Source organism: Carcharodon carcharias, chromosome 3, assembly GCF_017639515.1.
Source record: "Carcharodon carcharias isolate sCarCar2 chromosome 3, sCarCar2.pri, whole genome shotgun sequence".
NCBI classification, from domain to species: Eukaryota; Metazoa; Chordata; class Chondrichthyes; order Lamniformes; family Lamnidae; genus Carcharodon; species Carcharodon carcharias.
The window spans coordinates 88,384,607-88,406,073 of record NC_054469.1 but is presented as its reverse complement, the minus strand read 5'-3'; the positions used below and the strand labels follow the sequence as shown (position 1 = coordinate 88,406,073).

Sequence of the window (21,467 nt, the reverse complement as noted above, 5' to 3'; positions counted from 1 at the left end):
ATTCCTCCATTAGTAGAAACATCTCCTTAACATCTACCCTGTCAAGCCTCTCAGAATCTATTTGTACCTTTAAATAAGATCACCCCTTATTCTTCTAAACTCTAATGAATAAAGGCCTAACCTATTTAGCTGTTCTTGATAAGTCAACCCCTTCATCACAAGAATCAGCCTAGTGAATCTCTTTTGAACTGCCTTCAATGCCAGTATATTCTTTCCTAAATACGGGGACCAAAACTGTACACAGTACTCCAGATACGACCTCACCAACACCCTGTACAGTTGTAACAAGACTTCCCTATTTTTAAACTCCAACCCTCTCGCAATACAGGCCAAAATTCCATTTGCTTTCTTAATTACTTGCTGCACCTGCATGCTAACTTTTTGTGTTTCATGCATAAGAACACCCAGATCTCTCTGTGCTCCACTTTTAAATTTAAATAGTCTGCCTTTTCACTTTTGCTACCAAAGTGCATGACCTCACACTTAACCTACATTAGACTCCATCTGCCATGTTTTTGCCCACTCACTCAACCTGTCTATATCTGCTTGCAGATTCCTTATATCCTCATCACAACGTGCCCTCCTACCTATTTTTATATCATCAGCAAATTTGGATACATTACACTCTGCACCCTCCTCCAAGTCATTAATATAGAATGTAAATAATTGAGGCCCTACGACTGATCCTTGTGACACTCCACTAGTTACATCTTTTCATTTCCAAGACCATTAATCCCGACTCTCTGTCTTCTGTGTGTTAACCAATCCTCAATCCATGCTAACACATTACCCCAATACCGTGAGCTCTTATCTTGTGCAATAACCTTTTATATGACACCTTATCGAATGCCTTCTAGAAACCCAAATACACTACATCTACCGGTTCCCTTTTATCAACTCTGCTTGTCATATCCGCAAAGAACTCTAGCAAATTTGTCAAACATGATTTCCCTTTCACAAAACTATGTTGACTCTGTTTGATTGTGTTAAGCTTTTCTAAATGTCCTGCTATTTCTTTCTTAATAATGGACTCTAGCATTTTCCCAATGACAGTTGTTAGGCTGACTGGCCTATAGTGTACTGCTTTTTGTCTCCCTTCCTTCTTGAACAGGGGCATCACATTAGCAGTTTTCCAATCTGCTGGGACCCTCCCAGAATGAGTGAGTTCTAGAATATTTCGACCAATGCCTCCACTATCTCTGTAGCCACTTCCTTTAAAACCCTTGGATGTCGGCCATCAGGTCCTGGTGACTTGTCTGTCTTTAGTCCCATTAATTTCTCAAATACTTTGTCCCTTGTGATAGAGACTGTTACAAGATCTTTCCTCCCATTAGCTTCTTGCTTATCTGATATCTTTGGAATGTTTATTGTGTCCTCTACCATGAAAACCGATGTAAAATATTGACTTAAATTATTTGCCATTTCCCTGCTCTCTGTTATCAATTCTCCAGTCACATCCACCAAGGGTCCCACGCTTATTTTAGCTACTCTTTCTTTTTATACATCTATAGAAGCTCTTGCTATTTATTTTAATATTTCTTGCCAATTTACTTTCATAATCAATTTTCTCCCTCTTTATTAGCTTTTTAGTCATCCGCTGCTGGTTCCTAAAAAATTCCCAATCCTCTGGCCTACCACTAGTTTTTGCCGCTTTGTATGCCTTAGTTTTTGATTGGATACTCTCCTTGACCGCCTTTCTTAACTATGGGTGATTCATCCTTCTCATCGAGTCCTTCTTTTCGACCAGGATAAGTTTTTGCTGAGCGTTATGAAATATCTGCTTAAAGGTCTGCCACTGCTCTTCTACTGACTTTCCCGTTAGTCTATTTTCCCAGCCCGCTTTAGATAACTCTTTCTTCATACCTCTGTAATTGCCCTTATTTAAGTTGAGGACACTGGTTTGAGATCCGAGTTGCTTGCCCTCAAACTGAATTTGAAATTCTACCATGTTGTGATTACTACCTGCTAGAGGATCCTTAACTATGAGATTTCTTATTAATGCTACCACATTACACATTACTAGATCTAAAATACCTTGTTCCCAGGTAGGTTCTGCAACATATTGCTCTAAGAAACAATCCTTGATGCACTTTCCAAAATCATCTTCCATGTTACCCCTGCCAATTTGATTTGTCCAGTCAATATGCAGATTAAAATCACCCAAGAAATTCTAGCAGCCTTCTTACATGCCTCCATTATTTCCTGATTTATACTTTGTCCTACACTGAGGCAACTCTTCTGGGTCCTATAGGCATCTCCCACCCGTGACTTCTTCCCCTTGCTATTCCTTATTTCCACCCAAACTGATTTCACATCACGATTTATTGCACCTATATCACTACTCACCACCGCACTGATAACTTCCTTTATTAACAAAGCTACCCCACCTCCTTTTTCCTTTTTGCCTATTTTTCCAGAAGGTTGAATACCTTGAATATTGATTTCCCAGTCTTGGTCACCCTGCAACCATGTCTCAGTAATAGCTATCAAGTCATAGCCATTTATTTCTATTTGTGCCGTAAACACATCTATCTTGTTACAAATGCTGCGTGCATTCAGATAAAGAGCCTTAAGTTTTGACTTTTTATCATTATTACTCATTCTGGTTCTAATTTCTGCTGCACTATTCTGCTTATATTTTCTGCCCCTTCCTGCCACACTTTGATTATCGTTCACCTCTTCACTAACCTGCACCTCTGCTCTCGCGATTATTTTTGATATTCTAAACTTCCCTTCAATTGAACCTTCCCCCCACCCACCAAGTTTTAAAGCCCTATCTATAACCTTAGTTATATGATTTGCCAGGACACTGGTCCCAGCATGGTTCAAATGAAGCTTGTCCAACGGAACTGCTCTCTCCATCCCCAGTACAGGTGCCAGTGCCCCATGAATTGGAACCCATTTCTCCCACACCAATCATGGAGTAAAATTCCTGTACTTTTTACCACAATCTTTGCTATACATGTGATGAAATGTTGAGTATATTTGCATGTGTACTCAATGCGTGTTTAATATAACTACGCGCTGGGGTGTGGGGAGTCTGCCCTCAGTGTTTAATCCAGGCCTATATTTGGGCATTCACGGCATTGTTAGGCTGTGTTCATGTTGATAGTGCTTTTGAAATTGTTGGTCAGCTTTTACTAATTTCCTATTTAACATATCTGAGGATCTGGGGTGAAGGTGAGAATGCGAGGCACTTCAGTGAAAATGCCTAGAACTTTACACCTATACTTTTCACCCAATCCTAAATATTTCCATGGGCTGAAATATACAGGTGGGCAAATAAATGGACGAACCTGTAAATTAGAGTGAGTGCCATTGGCCCAACAGCCCCACCACAATTTTATGGATGCCAGGTGAGGTGTCAATCTCACCAACTGCCCGTGCCCAAGTATGGCCCTTAAGTGGGCAATTAATGGCCAAGTAAGCGCCTTATTCCACAGGCAATCTGATTTAATGGGCTATGGGAGAGGCCAGCGCCCAATGTGTAGCCTAGCAAGTCTAATTCTGCAGGCTGCTGGTTGGTGAAAGGGGTGTGTCTCCTTCCCAGGTGCCTTGTACCAATCGGAGGACCCCCCCACAACAGTTCTGCCTCCTCCAACCCCCTTCACCAGGGCCTGCCAACCTGGTCCCAATGAGATCCTGGACTACCTGGGTTTGAGGGAATCAATGGTTTCTCCTCCTTTTAGGAGTCCTGCAATAGCAGCAGTGCCACCAATTCTGCTATGGCACAGAGCTGCTGGCCTCCAGTTGGCTGGCAGTTGTATGAAGCGGGACTTCCTCTTGGAGTCCGACAGGAGTCCCGTTTCATACCAATTAAAGGGCCCTCGCCCAAAAAATTAAAGTGTGATGAGCCAGCCAAGTGGAGATGGCCTTGCCTCCGAAATTTACGCTGGGGTGCTGGGAGTCTGCCCTCAGCATATAATCCAGTCCTATGTTCGGGCATTCACTGCTTTGGTCTCATCGATTTATTGTTGACATATTTAATGTTGTGGATTCTGGGAACTATCCAAAACTTTCTTCACTTAGGATGCTTGCAACAAACCACGGACCTCCTCTTGTCACCCTCTTCCTGTCTCATCAATGGAGCCTGAAATTAATCCCAGATCTGACAGATGACAGGACAACCTTCTAACATAGTCCTATGAATTTCCTAAGCATCAGGTGGTGAACCAAAGGAATTTCACCTCTGATACCAGACACCCAAACGTAGGTCTACAAAAGGAATATGGCCAAGAGATGCTAAGAAATTCTTACTGGCACAGGAGAGCTTGCAGAAAATGGATTTAGAGAGCATCCTAATCCCTTAGATAGTAAATTCATTGTTTAGTGTAGTATGGAGTTATGCAGATCAGAAAGGCACCAGGTTTGCTGGTGTACACTAAATTAGGTGATCTCATCTGCAATGATGATACACTTAATCACAGCATTTAGATGAGAAATGGGAATAGCCAAACAAGGTTTCCACTCCCATATGCTATTCAATTAACTGTACTGAAAAATGCACGTGCGTGCCACATGGAGACAGGATTGGGTTTAATATGGAAATGGGTTTAGCTGCAACATTTTCCATGAAATGTAGTCTGGCAGCATACAGCAACTAAGTTTATACTGGAGCTTGGTAGCAGAGAGCGTTGAGTGCCCATGGAATGATATACATTTGCAGAAGAGAGCATCTCCAGAAGAGGCAGGAAGTAAAATAATTTTTGGAGAAATTATTTCAGATATTTCAGGCATTCAAGAAAACCTCAATATTCATGGTGGGAACAGTTTTCTGAAAGTTGCCCTCATTATAGTCTATTGAGTGGCATTTAGCAGTTTGTAACAAATTAAATTTCGATTCACAAAGTTGCTGCATAATTTGCACTGCACCATGTGCACATATGTCAATGCTGTGCTTCCTGATAATGAAAGTAACAAATATTAGTAATTACTTGATAGTGAAAAAGAAGAGCAAATGGAGACAAAAAATATTTATGGTATTTAAAAATGGCTTAATAAGAGATTTCTGAATATGCAGTTATTTTTTAATTGATAATTTGGAAATTTGCAAGCTCTGATATCAAACTGAATCATGGAATTGCCTGTGTGGCAAAATATCTTCTATTGGACACAAATGGAAAGTGCTTGACAATGCCAGATAGTTTAGGGGAATGAATCATGAAAGCATATGTGGTCTCTCATTGGTTTAGGGTAATTAAGTAAACATATGGCTACACCACTTGTTTGTAGATTGGCTAAACTCCAAATTAGAATTAAATACCTGTTGAACCCATTATTCTATAAAATTCTATCTATCAATGGATTTTTTCGTAACAAATAGGCAGGAGGGGAAACCTCCTTGTCAGTTACTTATAGACTCAAAATAATTATCTTGTGCCACACAAAGAATAACTTAAGATTGTCACTGGCAAGGGTTTCAAGATTTAAAAAAATGTGAAGCCAGCTAATAGTTGAACTATAATTTTTTAAGTCTGAAGAACAAGTACAATCCAAATCAACTCTTGTAATTTTGTTTATATGGAGAGTCTACAATTTGTTTGCATATAAGCAATTATTCATTGTTAGAATTCTGAAATAGCCAATGTTCACAAAAGGCTGTCTGAAGGGAGCTATAAGAATTAGAAACCTGACACTGAATGGATGTATATATGTGGCTGGTGAATGAAATATATGAAGAGAAAAAATTGTAGGAATGGCTTTTTTTGACAATACTTAGTTGGTAGATAAGTTAGAGGGATTTTATGTTCTATTTTCCAAATATGATTGGATATTGCATCTCAAAATCTTTTTGCCTTTTACTTCTGGTTTGATTTTAGCACTGTTTTCTACTTCATTTCTCTGAGGCATGATAGCCTGATCCCATGATTTGTTCTCAGATCTGAAAATATGATAGGATTTATGCAATGTATAAATAGTGTTATACTTAATGTTGAATGAATATCAAGGTACTGATCTAGTTAGCTGCAGTACAATAGGCAGATCGTCCCAGATGTGCACTAAATGTAGTAGCAGGTGGGAAAAAGGACGTTTTACTTGCCAGTCACAATGGCCACTTTTCACTCTGTATTGTCCCATTCTTGCTGCGTCCCGCCTCATTAATAATGCATTCATGGGGAACGCACTGGCTCACTGGCAACTGGGTTCAGATTTGCCTGCCACACAGTGACCTCAGCGCTTCCACGTTCCAAGCGCCCTGTTTAAAACGCACCAGAGTGCATGCCAACTTCATGTCTTCAGACCAGGACTAATCCAGGCGACAGCTGGCCCCAAAAGCAAAGAAGATGGCAGCCCCCAAATTTAGTGACGCTTCTCTGGGGTGCCTGCTGGATGCAGTCAAAGGCTGCCACAATATCCTCTATCCCTGCTCTGGCCAAAGGAGGTCCACCAGAGTCACCAATCCAGTCTGGGAGACGGTGGCAGTGGCAGTCAGTGCTACTGGAGCACAGGGGAGGTTAGCCATCCAGTGCAGGAATGCATGCTCTCATTCATTCTGCCAGGGTAAGTCAACCGCCTCATCACTCTAAATTCAATCACTCACAAACCCATCACACATCCACAGGGATCTCACACCTCAAAGTACAATACCACCAACTCTCACACACACCCTCACATCTCCATCAGGCCCATATCCTCTGGAGCTCGTGTCTTCATCCTGTCTACGGCTCCACTCACCACACAAACATTCCAGGTAATGCCATGTGTCCTGCTCACACTTTCTCCATCTGTTTTCATGCAGGAGAAGCCTGCTCACAACAGCAGGGAGAGGTCCCTGACCAGGGGTAGAGTGACTCATATTAGACCCCTCACTCACTTTGAGGAGTGTGCCATCGTGCTGACTGGTGAATGCCTGTGGTGACGGTGAAGTCGTCGGTGAACACCCACCTGAGGATCCTGCACCACATCATCCCTCTTTCAATGCAACTGTGAGTGCTCTCTCTCCTGCTTTTGACTCTGCCCCCATGCATTAATTATTTGGACTTTGGTTCACAGGGAGTCTGCCAAGCAACCCCCAGCCAGCCAGTCCCTCGGCTCCATCCAGGTCCTCACTTCCAGCCAAGGGGAAACCTCCTCCATTGAAGAGCTGGGAATAGGCAGCCTGGAAGACCCATCAAAGCGCTTACCCACACCCTCCACCAGCACAGAGACACACACTTTGGTGGGCTCTAGATCTAGAGCAGGCCACTGCCCTTTGACGTTCAATGGCATTGCCATCGCTGAATCCCCAACTATCAACATCCTGGGGGTTACCATTGACCAGAAATTGAATTGGACTAGCCATAGAAATACTGTGGCTTCAAGAGCAGGTCAGAGGCTAGGAATCTTGTGGCATGTAACTCACCTCCTGACTCCCTAAAGGCTGTCCACCATCTACAAGGCACAAGTCAGGAATGTGAGGGAATAATCTCCGCTTGCCTGGATGGGTGCAGCTCCAACAACACTCAAGAAACTTGGCACCATCCAGGACAAAGCAGCCCACTTGAATGGTACCCTTCCACAAACATTCACTTCCTCCACCACTGACGCACAGTGGCAGCAGTGTGTACCATCTACAAGATGCACTAGAGCAACTCATCAAGGCTACTTAGGCATCAACTTCCAAATCCAGACTACTACCACCTAGAAGAACAAACGCAGCAGATAGATGGGAACACCACCACCTGGAAGTTCCCCTCCAAGCCACACACCATCCTGACTTGGAAATATATTGCCGTTCCTTCACTGTCTATGAGAATCCACCTAGCATGCAATGTACGTTCCTGCTGGGTCCGGTAGCTGTAGGGATCCAGCATCTTCTGCTCCTCAGATGTCCATGATGTGAGCAAGGTTCTAATGATAAGTCCCGACTTCTGCACGTCACACTTGTCCAGACATGTTCTGGGCCAGTGTGTTTTCCCGCCGTCGTGAGCGGTAAATTTGATGTGTGGGGATGATACTGGCGCGCAGGCAAGATGCTGAGATGCAAATGCATTGAAATTAAGTTCCTGACATTGGGAAAGGTGGCCAGCCATTGTCGCGGGGAGTGGACAATTGCAAACTGGTTTCACAACAGCGTAAAACCAATTTTTGGCCTTCTCGCCATGTTGTCTGCTCATGCCCACCATGATGCCTGATGTCAATGGGGGTGGCCAATGTCTGGCCAATGTCGCAACAGTTATAACAACATAGGAAGGCATTGTTTAAAATTTACAGTGAAGCAATATCCAGGAATTATTTAATTTTGGAAGTGACCTTTTTTAAAAAATTCATCTCCCACACTAGGATACAATCAATATTGCAGTAATAATGCTACTAAGATTTTAGAAGTGGCCTTCTTAATTTATACATAAAATTATTAATCCTGCTTTCCTTGGTTTCAGTTATTTGTCTTCTCATTTCCCTGTTCTTGCTTTTCCATATTACATCTTTTATTTTAATTACTTGAATATAGCTGACAAAGATATATGCTGTTGAAAATTTTTGTCTTGCACTCACTAGGACACATGTGAGAATGCCAAATTTCAAAGGGAAACAACAATTTATACTGCACAAGAAAAGGGTGCTGATTGGGTGGGAAATAGACTCAGATTGGTTGAGGTGTTGCCATGAAAAATATACAAGGAACAGTTATTGCCCAAATTATGTTTAAATTCAAAAAAAGCAAGTTGACTCTGATTGATTGAGGCATTCCCATTGGGAATGCACCAGAGAGCAGTTGTCCTCCATGCTTTTGTTTAATTGAAAAAGGCACAATTCCTGGACATACTCTTTCCGTTTGCAGAGGACAAGACCCTGAGTATGAATGTATGTAGTTTCTAGCAAACATAAGTGAGCCACGTTGCAAACTCAACTGATAATCTTAAATTGGTTGTTAGTCCAATTCTGAGCATACTCAGAATTGTTCAATAAGTACTGTCCAATCACTGAATGACATCTAATGTAGGCACTTTCTTCTGACTTTTGCAAGCACGAGCTGGTTGAATATGGTCAGCACTCTGCCTGTTGTGACCAGCCAAAGGGACATGTTGTTTGATATGATCCACTAGTCATTGGGGCATATGGCTGAACCATCTAGCATCACACTGAAAAAGACATGGGGGATAACTGTTCTCTGGTAAATGTACCCTAGGGCAATGCCTTGACAATCAGAGTCCACTTGCCAACCAATCAGCATCCTTTTCACATGCAGTATAACTTGTTGTTCCCCTTTGAAATTTGATATTTTTGCATGTGCCCTGACGAGTGCAAGCTGAAAAGCTTTGACAGCATGTCTTTTTTCCCAGCAATACTCAAATTCTGTACTACAAAGCGACTATTTCTATTACTTCTTATCTCTTCTGACCACATATCTATTAATCTTATTGCCTTCCTTTGTATTTACTAACCCTACCAAAAACATCTTACTAACGATTAATCTGTAAATGGCTGAAAGCAGATTTCAAAGTAAATTCTTTCAGCCAATTGGGGAAGTAGTAATGTTTGATTCAATCATGTCACCAGGATGACAAATTAAAGTTTTTGCATATTTTTGGCAGTAATATTGTGATTCTGGAAAGCAGGAAGATGAGAATGTAAGAACTTATCAGCAATCCAGGTTGGAGGAATGTGCCCAGGAAATTATTTAGTTTGTGTTGCTCAGCTATAAGATTATATGCTGCCTGCTATAACCCAATAAAACTGTGTATATCTTTATACTTGATGCAATGTAGAGCAAAATAAGACATTTTGCTCCAAAGAATCTAAGGTTGAGAATTATGCAATGTTCTTTGGCCTTCTGGTTTGGGGGCTTCATTTTTTTCTAAAGTTGGGTCCATGAATTGAGTAAAATCAGCTGCAAATGAATACATTTAATTTGTATCAAAAACAAAGCATGGACTGAAGGCATTCTCATCTACTGCCAGCGGACAGCTGAAAATCATGGATATCTGCATCTGATTTTCTGACATATACCAGCAGTGGCCAAGGTTCATTGACAACAATGTGCACCAAGAGTTTATTTCCAGAATCCTTGTATTTGGAAAGCCTTAACTTTAATCAGCAAAACAATTAGAAGGTACAACAACATTCCTTCCATAAATATTTACAACTGTCTTCACAAAGTATATTGCTAAAAGGAATTGACATATAGAAACATAGAAACTAGGAGCAGGAGTTGGCCATTCGGCCCTTTGAGCCTGCTCCGCTATTCATTATGATCATGGTTGATCATCCAACTCAATAGCCTGCTTCCGCTTTCTCCCCATGCTCTTTGATCCCTTTTGCCCCAAGAACTATATCTAACTCCTTCTTGAAAGCATACAATGTTTTGGTCTCAACTACTTTCTGTGGTAACAAATTCCACAGGGTCACCACTCTCTGGGTGAAGAAATTTCTCCTCATCTCTGTCCTAAATGATCTACCCCTAATCCTCAGACTATGACCCCTGGTTCTGGACTCCCCAACCTTCGGGAACATCCTTCCTGTTTGTCCTGTTAGAAGTTTTTGGTTTCTATGAGATCCTCCAGCAAATATAATCCTAATCGACTCAATCTCTCCTCATATGTCAGTCCCGCCATCCCAGGAATCAGTCGGGTAAACCTTCGCTGCACTCCCTCTATAGCAAATACATCCTTCCTCAGATAAGGAGACCAAAACTGCACACAATATTCCAGGTGTGGTCTCACCAAGGCCCTGTACAATTGCAGCAAGACATCTCTGTTCCTGTACTCGAATCCTCTGGCTATGAAGGCCAGCATACCATTTGCCTTCTTTACCGCCTGCGGCACCTGCATACATATTTAGTGCCTACCTCCATGGAACTTCAGTCATTTAAAAATGATGCAGGTGACTGAAGGTGTGTCCAGATTGATACTGCCATCTACTAGGGGCATAAAGTAAAACGTTCCCTTTACCAAACAGGGAAAACAACTAAATGCATCACAGCAGAACTACTGCTGATATTCACAATTTCAGGTTTAACTATTTTTTTTTGAGATTTTGATGCTGTAACAGAGAGGGTTGATGAAGGGGGCGGGGAGACCCCTTTCTGAGGTCAGATTAGCTGGCAGATCTTGATGGCGGGACCTCCTCCCCAGAAGGGGTGAAAGTTATGCCCTGAGTCAATTAATGCCCCTCCAAGAGTAAAATAGCTGCGCAGCAGCCTGATTTTTTGTGAACGGGCTCCCAGCCGACTTTTTAGTTGGGGTTGGGGGTGTCGGGAACACAATGCCCCTGTAAAATCCAGCCCCAAGATTCTGCAATTCATCTTTTGTGCAGGGGTAGTTGTTAGGCTTTGGCATCAAAGGAAATGTTTAATTATAAAGTTTAGCAAGTATAACTGGGTCTGACTAAAACGTAATTGGGATCTGACTGGTGAGTTGAATTTATGGTTTAAAAAAAGTTGCAGGGGCAGGGCTCTGACCTAGTCCAACCTGTTACTGAATACCATGGCGGGGAAATCAGCCTCGTGCTGGACATGCATCTTAACTATAATGAGGCCCTGAATTAAACAATTAGTGATGAGTTTAACTTGATATATGCCATTGGACTTGTAAGTTTAGTTTAGTGACCAGCACTTTGCCGGTTTCTGTGTTTCTATTTGCCCTGGAATGAAACTCCTTGGAGGCCGGGCAAGAGAATGTATGTTCAAATATTCAGAGCTCAATGCCTACTAAAATTGAATTGCAGAGAGGGAAGCATCTGCAACTGGAGCTTGCCACCTCTGATATGTAGGGTGATTCTGCCTGAACAAGAGACAGGAAGATTACTAGTACTCTAGGAAGATACACTGTACTGTTTTAACTGGTTATACTTCACTATTACTTACATGAACATTTGGGTATGCCTTAGCCTTGACATTGTTAACCTGCAAATAGGCTCCCTGGACTTAGGCATGTGAATTGAATGGAATTGAATTGAACCTGAAGCAGTGGGCAGAAATTTCAGGTCGGCGAGCGGGGGCGGGATCTACTCACCGACATGTAAAATGATGTGCAGTGGCATCAGGTGTGCATCCCGGAGTCACCACGCGTCATTTAGGTTGTCAGTTTGGCGGGCACACAGCTAACTCACCTGCACACCCACTGAACTGTCAAAGGCCGATTAAGACCATTAAGAAAGTAATTAAAGTTGTTTAGAATGCTGCCTGTCCAATAAGGTTGGTGGGCAGGCGGAGAGCCCAGGCGGCCTTCGCATTTTTCATGAAACCTCACCCACGGGTGGGGTGAAGTTTCATGAAGGGTTTATTCATTAAATAAAAAATTTTGAAAAAATTAATGGACATGTCCCAGCTCATGCGACAGTTTCACACGAAGGGACATGTCCTTAAATTTTTTTTCCTTTATTAAAGTTTTCAGAACTTAAACTAATCTCCCTGAGGCACCTCCAAGAGCACAGGCCTTGACTCAGTGCTTCCGGTTGTGCGCCACGCTTAATTGGCCCACCCATGTAAAATGGCGGCACACACCCGATCGGGGGTGCCGATCGGGTTTGCGCTCGCTCCCGCTTGCTCCCGCACAAACCCTCCCCTACCCCGACGGGGACAAAATTCAGCCCAGTGCATATTCTACATTGGGAAATGGAAATGCTACCTGTGTGAATTTCTCAATAGCTTAAGTTGGAGACTCTTCAATATACTGATGAGTTTCTGGGCAAGTATAGAACCTTGGTTAGGCCACACTTGGAATATTGTGTGCAATTCTGGTCGCCACATTACCAGTAGGATATTGAGGTGTTGAAGAGGGTGCAGAGGAGGTTTACCAGGATGCTGCCTGGTCTGGAGGTTATTAGCTATGAGGAGAGGTTGGAGAAACTCGGATTGTTCTCACTAGAGTGACGGAGATTGAGGGGCGACTTGATAGAAGTTTACAAAATTATGAGTGGCATGGACAAAGTAGATAGTCAGAAGCTTTTTCCCAGGGTGGAAGAGTCAATTACTCGGGGACATAGATTTAACGTGAGAGGAGAAAACCATAGAGGAGATGTGCAGGGCAAGTTTTTTATGCAGAGAGTAGTGAATGTCTGGAATTCGCTGCCAGAGGAGATGGTGGAAGCAGGTACGATAGTGGTGTTTAAGAGGCACCTTGACACATACATGAATAGGATGGGAATAGAAGGATACGGACCCCGGAAGTGCAAAATGTTTCAATTGATGGGCAATATGATTGGCGCAGGCTTGGAGGGCAGAAGGGCCTGTTCCTGTGCTGTACTTTTCTTTGTTCTTTGTAAGTCAGATATTCAGTTGATCCCAAGAAATTGTTTAGTGAAGACATCTAGACATTTACTTTGAACATACTAATATTTCCACTAAGGTAGTATCCCACAATGTAAAATTAGGATCAAAGTCATATCACATAGCTAGCCACAGCTCTTCTAATATTACATATTAAAAATAGAATTAACAAATACCAAGATATGGAAAGCATTCCACAGTTCTCAAATCGGACATGTGGCACAGGCGTTTTATTTGTTTAAACCTATAAGTGGAGATGTAAAATAGGACTTCACCATCTCACCATTGTGTTTCAGAATCACAGCCATGTAATCTGGTGAGTAGGTGCTGATATACAGGAGGATGCTGGGAGTGTTGGTAGTGCTGAAACTGAAAACCAGATCCTCTTTGGTCAAAGTAAGGTTTGAGTTTGCTGGTTGTGATGAACTCTTCACGTCCTTCAGAATGTCCATAGAAGACTGGAAGTTGTAGCGTATCCAAGTCCCAGCCTCAAAGAATCCACCGACATCTGCAAGGTAATTGATATTAGCAAGAATTTCAAGAAAATAGTTCACTCTTAGAGAAAACAAAAATTATCTGCATTCTACTAAAGATATCACATGGTTAACAAAGCAATGGCAAATACTGTGATTAACACTGCATGTACTTTACTGTCCTGTACCAATGGCAACCCCTACTTTAACTGCTGAGTAAGAGAAAAGAGGTTAAATACAGATAATGGGTGTAGGTTTATGCTCATGTTTATTGCTCAGTTCCTTAGCTCCTGAAGCAACGTAAGAGGCGTCTTTTTGTTGAAGGGGAGCTACTAAGCAAAGGCCACAAAGCCAACTGTGATTATGTAAACACCAGACATAAAAGTTTTAAATGAATTCTTTGATCATATGGAAACAGACAGACTGGGTTCATGGCCCTCTAGAGCTCCAGATGGCAGACTGTTTGAGTTACAAGACTAATGTGGAGGTTGGACAAATAGCCACACAGCTACCATTGAGGCCAGTAATCTAGATTAGATAACCAAACTGTAGTCTGCCATGAAGATCATACATATTAAGCACACAGCTACAATAAACGGGCTCAACTAATGTGGCAACTAATTGAATACAACCTGCTGGACTAAAGTGAAGATCAGCTGTAGTGTCCTGCTAGCCTGCCACTTTGTTTCATCTGCCAATAAAAGGCACAAACACCAGGACATATTTTCTCTATGCACTTGGACATAAAGGATCACTTGTATGAAACTATAAAAAGCAGGATGGATCATATACATAACAGAGCCAATCTAATTTTGTTCCATGTATGGTGCCCTATCATCCTTCATAATCTAGTGCAATAAGAAGAAAACATGCCTGTGTAGTGATCACTGGAGGGCACAAACCAGTCACAACTCTTTCAATAGCAGTCAATTTGAATTGTTTGAAGAGAAGATTCTATTAGGCACAGGGCTGAATTTTTGCTCTCGCATCAGGTGCACCAAGTTGGGAAAACTCATGACTCCGCAAACCCGATTCCTGACAAACTGCCTGGCTGTTTAGATTTTTATTCTGGAGGGGTAGGTGTTAATGGGAGTACCACCCCATCTAGAAACAGTGCAGAGGCAGCCACAGGGGCTGCTGGCTGTGTGAAAGACTGACCTTGGTAACCCAGGACTTGTAAGGAAAAAGAATAAAACAAAAAAAAGCCCTCTAGTCCTCACACCGCCCCATATGCTCTCTTTGCCCCATCCATGCCAACCTAAGCAAATTCATGTCCCCCATCCATTCCCATGGCCACTCCATGTCAACCTATGCACCTCTACCCACCTCGATGGCGCATTATAGCCCCTATGCCAAATAGTGCAAACTCATGCCAACCCATGCCTCTCCACCCACCACCATTTGCCCTTACATTCTCCATGTCAACTCACCCAGTATCCATCATGGGCAGACCTCGGGACACATGCTAAGAAGGAATAAAGTTCTCAATGTCTACTTAAAAAACTCTCATTGATTAAAAACACATTCACTACATGCAAATTCCTTCAACTACTTAATTCCATAGAAAAACAAACATTTCCTTCAAGTACTTAATCCTCTATAAAACGTGTATTTGTATTCATAGCCCTACATCAAAGACTTTAAAACCACTTGGAGCTGTCAATCAAACTGTAGGTTGACAGGCACCCACTGTGATAGTGACAGGTTGTGAAATCAGTCAAGCAGCACAAATCCTGTAAAGATAGCCTTCAGCATTATGTCAACAGACAGAGTGAAATAGCAAGCACTGACTTTTAAAAACTGCAGACTTTTTTTAAATTTAAAGGGCAGGAAATTTAACTGCCTTGACAGTGTAATAATTTCAAGTGGATTTAAATGCTTTGACAACTTGACAGTTCCAAGGTGATTTAAATGCCTTGAGAGCTTGATAGTTCCAAGGAGTTTATCCAGTTTTTACACACATTCATGTCTAATTTTAATAATCCCAAAGGATACTTGACATCTCCCAAAGGGCACTTGACCTCTCCCAAAGGTTCCTCTACCTCTTCAAAGGGTGTTCCTGGATCTTTCCAAAGGGATACTGTACCTTCCAAAGAACTCTGATAATTTTAGATATTCTTCTGAAGAGGGTAAAGTCCACAAGTTGTAATTTGGACATTCCACTGATGGAAATTGTATCTGTTTGAAGGCAGCTGTACATTTACATGTGCAGCTGACTCCATGAGCCACGGATGTGCAAATCACAATCTGTCCTAATTCCCCTCCTCCATTACCTGGCGAAAATTGTGGATCCCGGTATAGGGGATGGAACATCCGGAATTGGCACTCCAGCATGATTTTGGCTAAGCCAGAAATGTACGAACATACGAACATATGAAATAGGAGCAGAAGTAGGCCATTCGGTCCCTCAAGCTCCGCTATTCAATAAGGTCATAGCCGATCTTTTTGCATTTCAAGTTCTATATTCCCATCTACCTCGAAAACCTTAGATTCTTGTTAAGCAAGGGAATCAATCTACCTCTGCCTGAAAAATATTCAGTGACCCCATTTTCACTGCCTTCTGAGGCAAAGAGTTCCAAAATCACAAAACCCTCTGAGAGAAAATATTTCTCCTTATCTCTGTCTTATAAGGGTGACCCCTAATTTTAAAACAGTGCCTCCTAATTCTGGACTTACCCATAAGAGGAAACATCTTTTCCACACCCACCTTGTCAAGATGATTCAGGATCTTATATGCTTCAATCGAGTCACCCCTCGCTCTTCTAAACTCCAGTGGAAACAAGCCCAGCCTGTCCAACCTATCCTCATAAGATAATCCGCTTATCTGAGGCACCAATCTAGTAAACCTCCCCTGAACTGCCTCCAATGCATTTACATCCTTCCTTTAGTAAGGAGATAAAAGCTGCACACAGCATTTGGGATGTGGTTTCGTTAATGCCCTGAATAAATGAAGCATAACATCCTTATTTTTAGGTTCAATTCCTCTTGTAATAAAGGATAGGATTCAATTAGCCTTCTTGATTTTATGCTGTACCTGCATACTAACTTTTTGAGACTCATACATGAGAGCACCTAGATCCCTCAGCACCTCAGAGTTCTGCAATCGTTCTTGTAGTAATTATCATTTTGATAAACTTGTAACTGTAGCTTTAAGAATAATCCTGTGTTGTAGGATCACATGATCTGTGTAAATCAATGAGTTAGCAGCACGTGGCACCTCTAGGAGAGTTCTCCTTTAGTTATAGAGTTTAATGCACACATGTAGTTGCTGCTGCTGTCTTGTAAATAAAGCCAACAAAATCACAGGGGAGGAAAACAGAAGACCAATCCTCCTGAGTATTTAATGGAGAAAGACCTACAGTTTAATTCGAAGCTTGATGGCCCCCAGTGCCCCAGGTTCGAAGACCATAAGTGAATTAGCAGACCTCATTAAGCAACGTTTTCAACCCAAGCCCTTAGTCACAATGCAGAGGTTCAGGTTCAATTCACAGAATAAAGCCCCGGGGGAGACCATTGCTACCTATGTGGTGAAATTAAAACAGCTAATGGAATATTGTGATTTCGGTGAAACTCAGAATGATGTGCTCAGGGATTGTTTGGTCTTTGGCGTGCAAGAGGATGCTATTCAGTGAAAATTGCTGGCTGAATTGGATCTCGAATTTAAGAAAGCATTAGAAATAGCGCTTGTGATGGAAAGCGCTGTAAGGGATTCACAAGCAATTCAAGTTGCGCAAAATGGCACCGTTTTCCTAGTTGAGCAGGAACAGTCAGCCGAAAGTGTTGTGAAAAGTCCGGACTCCGCCGTGAAGTGGGAAACAGTCCCCGCTAACCAAAAATTTAGAGGAAACAGCTTAGCAGCAAATTTGAAAACTAATTTCTATCAACGTGGAAATAATCTTACTCCTAACAATTGACATTTTAAAACGGTAGAGTGCTATTTTTGTCACAAAAGAGGGCACATATTGCAACATTGCAAAGCAAGATTAAGACAGGCTTCCAGGCAGTAAATTAAGTTCAATGAAGTATTGAAGACCCAGAAACAACCAATTCTGACATTTATTCCTTATTCGACATGAAAGTTGGGAAGATAGAGCCAATTACTACAAGTGAATGGTAAACTCTTAAAAATGGAAGTAGACACTGGTGCTTTTACCACTGTGGTAGGAGAATAACTTTCAGATATTTAAATAAAGGTGCTCAACAATTAAATTTGGAACAAACTTCTGCCAAGTTGAAAATGTATACAGGTGAAGAAATCCAGTGTTCATTGCAGACACCAATCGGCACAGCTACCAGTGATGGTGGTAGAAGGTGAAGGACCAAGCCTTCTAGGTCATGATTGGTTGAAAGAAATTAAATTAAACTGGTCTGAAATCTTTCAATTGCGAGCAGGAGGACTGCCAGAGCTGCTAAAAAAAAGACACCATCTTCAAGGATGAACTGGGGAAAATCCAAGGCCTACAGGCCAATTGTTACGTGGACCCAGAAGCAATTTCCCGCTCTTGAAAGCAAGGCCGGTGCCATACGCCCTCAGAGGGAAGGTTGACACTGAGTTGAACCAGCTAGAGAGGCTGGGTGTCATAAAAGCGGATCAGTTCTCAGAGTGGGCAGCACCCATAGTCCCTGTCCTTAAACCAGACCAGATCGTCTGGATCTGTGGGGACTATAAACTAATGGGCAACAGAGCTGCCAAACTGGACAGGTACCCTATTCCCAAGATTGAAGACCTCTATGCCAAACTAGCAGGAGGGACAGCATATACAAAGCTTGATATGAGTCAAGTATATCAGCAACTGGAACTGGATGATGCCTCCAGAGAATTTGTGACCATAAACACCCATGAAGGGTTATATGAAACACACACCTGCTCTTTGGTGTTTCTTCGGCCTGTGCCGTTTTTCAGAGGACAATGGAGAACTTGCTACAAGGACTACCTCAGGTTGTGGTCTACTTGGATGATGTAATAATTTTTAGAAGCAGGAGTGCGCCTAAAGAAGGAAAAATGCACTCTTCAGGCAAATGAAGTCATTTATTTGGGCCACAGGGTAGATGCCCAGGGGTTACATCCTGTTGAAGAGAATCGCAGAATCACACAGTGCAGAGAGGCCCTTCAGCCCATTGAGTCTGCACCAACATGTTAGAAACACCCGACCTACCTACTTAATCCCATTTACCAGCACTTGGCCCATAGCCTTGAATGTTATGACATTCCAGGTGCTCATCCAGGTACTTTTTAAAGGATGTGAGAAGGTTAAAGCAATCAGAGGGGTACCTGCACCTAAGAACATCTCTGAACTTAAATAATTTTTAGGAATGGTAAATTATTATGGACGATTTCTAACAAATTTATCAATGGTTCTAACCCTTCTACATTCATTACATTGGGTTTGGAAGTCACCCAAAGAAGAAGCTTTCGTGAAAGTAAAACAGCCCTTGCACTCTTCAAATTTGTTAGTGCACTATGACCCGACAAGGGAATCAGTGCTAACCTGCGATGTGTCCCCCTATGGAGTGGGAGCAATACTGTCTCACAGGATGGACGATAGGCTCTGTATCCAGGACGCTTACCACAGCTGAAAAAGGATATTCCGGATCGGAAAGGAAGGTATGTCGATTATTTTTGGTGTAAAAATATTCAACCAATACGTACATGGGTGACATTTCATGATAGTATCAAACCACAAACCATTTTTGTGTCTGTTTAGAGAGGAAAAGGCTATCCCTCCCAAAGCTTCTACACGAATACAAAGATGGGCTCTAACTTTGGCAGCATTTGAATATACCTTTGTGCATAGACCAGGGCTTCATACAGTCAATGCCGATGCCCTAAGTCGCTTTCATTTGCAAGATAAAAATGACCATGTCCCAATTCTCCAAGAGCTGGTATTAATGATGAATTTCCATAAGACATAGGAGCAGAAATTAGGCCATTCGGCCCATCGAGTCTGCTCCGCCATTCAATCATGGCTGATAGGTTTCTCAACCCCATTCTCCCGCCTTCTCCCCGTAACCTTTGATCCCCTTACCAATCAAGAACCTATCTATCTCGGTCTTAAATACATTCAATGACCTGGCCTCCACAGCCTTCTGTGGCAATAAATTCCATAGATTCACCACTCTCTGGCTAAAGAAGTTTCTCCTCATCTCTGTTCTAAAAGGTCTTCCCTTTACTCTGAGGCCCTCTCCTACTAATGGAAACATCTTCCCCACATCCACTCTATCCAGGCCTTTCAGTATTCTGTAAGTTTCCTGGATTCATCACCAGTCTGTGCCAGGCAGATAAGAAACTGGACGAATTGTAATTGAGTCCTGTCTCGAGTGAGAGACCAAGTGTTACATAGATGATCCCAGGAACCTGTATCTGAAGAATTGAAGCCATTTTTCAACCGAAGACACGAGATGAGTAGTCAAGATGATATTCTATTATGGGGTGCACGAGTAGTAGCTCCTTCACAAGGAAGGGAACCGCTCTTAGTAGAGCTACACAGTACCCATCCAGGAATCTCACAAATGAAGGCGATAGTGCCAGGTTATCTTTGGTGGGAATGGACAGCGATATTGAGAAGGTGGAAAACCATTAAGCTGAATTTTGCCATTGGTGAGCAGGGGGCGGGGCCGCTCACCAACATGCAACCCCTGACATCATCCCGCCCCATTTAAATCTTCAGGAAGGCAGGGGCTCAGCGAAATCAGCTGCGGGCCTGCCGACCTGTCAATGGCTAATTGAGGCCAATGACAGAATAATTGACAGGATAATTAAAACAATTAAAGGACCTGCCCGTCCAACCTTAAGGTTGGCGGGCAGGCCAGGAGCCCCGGCGGGCTTCTGAAAAAACATGAAACCTCATCTACCGGCAGCATGAGGTTTAACGTAGGGTTTAAAAAAGTTTTAGTGAAACTTATTAACGTGTCCCACCTCGCGTGACACATGAGGGGGACATGTTAAGGATTTTTTTGTTTTTCTATTCTTAATATATGAACAACTTTCAGCAATCTCCCTGAGGCAGCAATTAGCCTCAGGGAGATGTGCGCTCTTTCGGGTGTCACACTGGGCGGGCCTTAATTGGCCCGCCCACTTAAAATGGTGGCGGGGCCCACTTCTATGGCGGGGATCGGTTTCCCGCCCGCCGGAGATTGGGTCAGGCCCGCCCGCCCAGTGGGCAGAAAATTCAGCCCATTGTGTGCAATGTCAACAGCTACAAAAGTTGCCGCTGGCAGCCCCATTACACCCATGAGAGTGGCCTGATAGACCCTAGGTGAGATTGCATATAGATTACATCGGTCCTTTCCTTGGAACCATGTTTCTGCTGATTATAGATGCTCAATTCAAGTGATTAGACATTTATGAGGTTAAGTTGCCAACTACTATAGGAAAGCTTTGCTACCCATGGATTGCCAGAGGTAATTGTCTCAGATAATGGTACTGCGTTTACGAGCGCTGAGTTTCAAAGATTTGTCGGCCTCAATGGTATCAACCACGTGAAGACTGCACCATATCATTCATCATCTAATGGGCTGGCAGAAAGAGCAGTACAAACTTTTAAGGCAGGAATAAAAAAGTTAACACGTGAATCGTTCGAAACTAAACTCGCTCATTTCTTATTTTACTATAGAAAAGCCCGATACACTACGACACATGCAACACCTGCGGAATTACTGATGAGGCGCCATCTTCAAACAAGAGTAAGCCTTCCCAATTTGGAGGGGAAGGTGGAGAAAAGTCAAAGGAACTAAAAAGCGACTCATGATTTGCATAGCCGTGAGTGACAATTTACTGTTGGTGAAGCAACATATGGAAAGAATTT

The 21,467-nt window shown here is 42.5% G+C and overlaps 1 protein-coding gene across 1 annotated transcript in view; it reads right to left on the bottom strand.

Moving 5' to 3' along the window:
• cntnap2a (contactin associated protein 2a) overlaps nt 1-21,467 on the bottom strand; it is a 1,656,857-nt gene that overhangs the window by 192,373 nt on the left and 1,443,017 nt on the right. Inside the window, exon 20 of the mRNA XM_041183966.1 lies at nt 13,473-13,697. Within this exon, the coding sequence (XP_041039900.1) occupies nt 13,473-13,697 (225 nt within the window). The remainder of the gene's footprint in view (nt 1-13,472; nt 13,698-21,467) is intronic.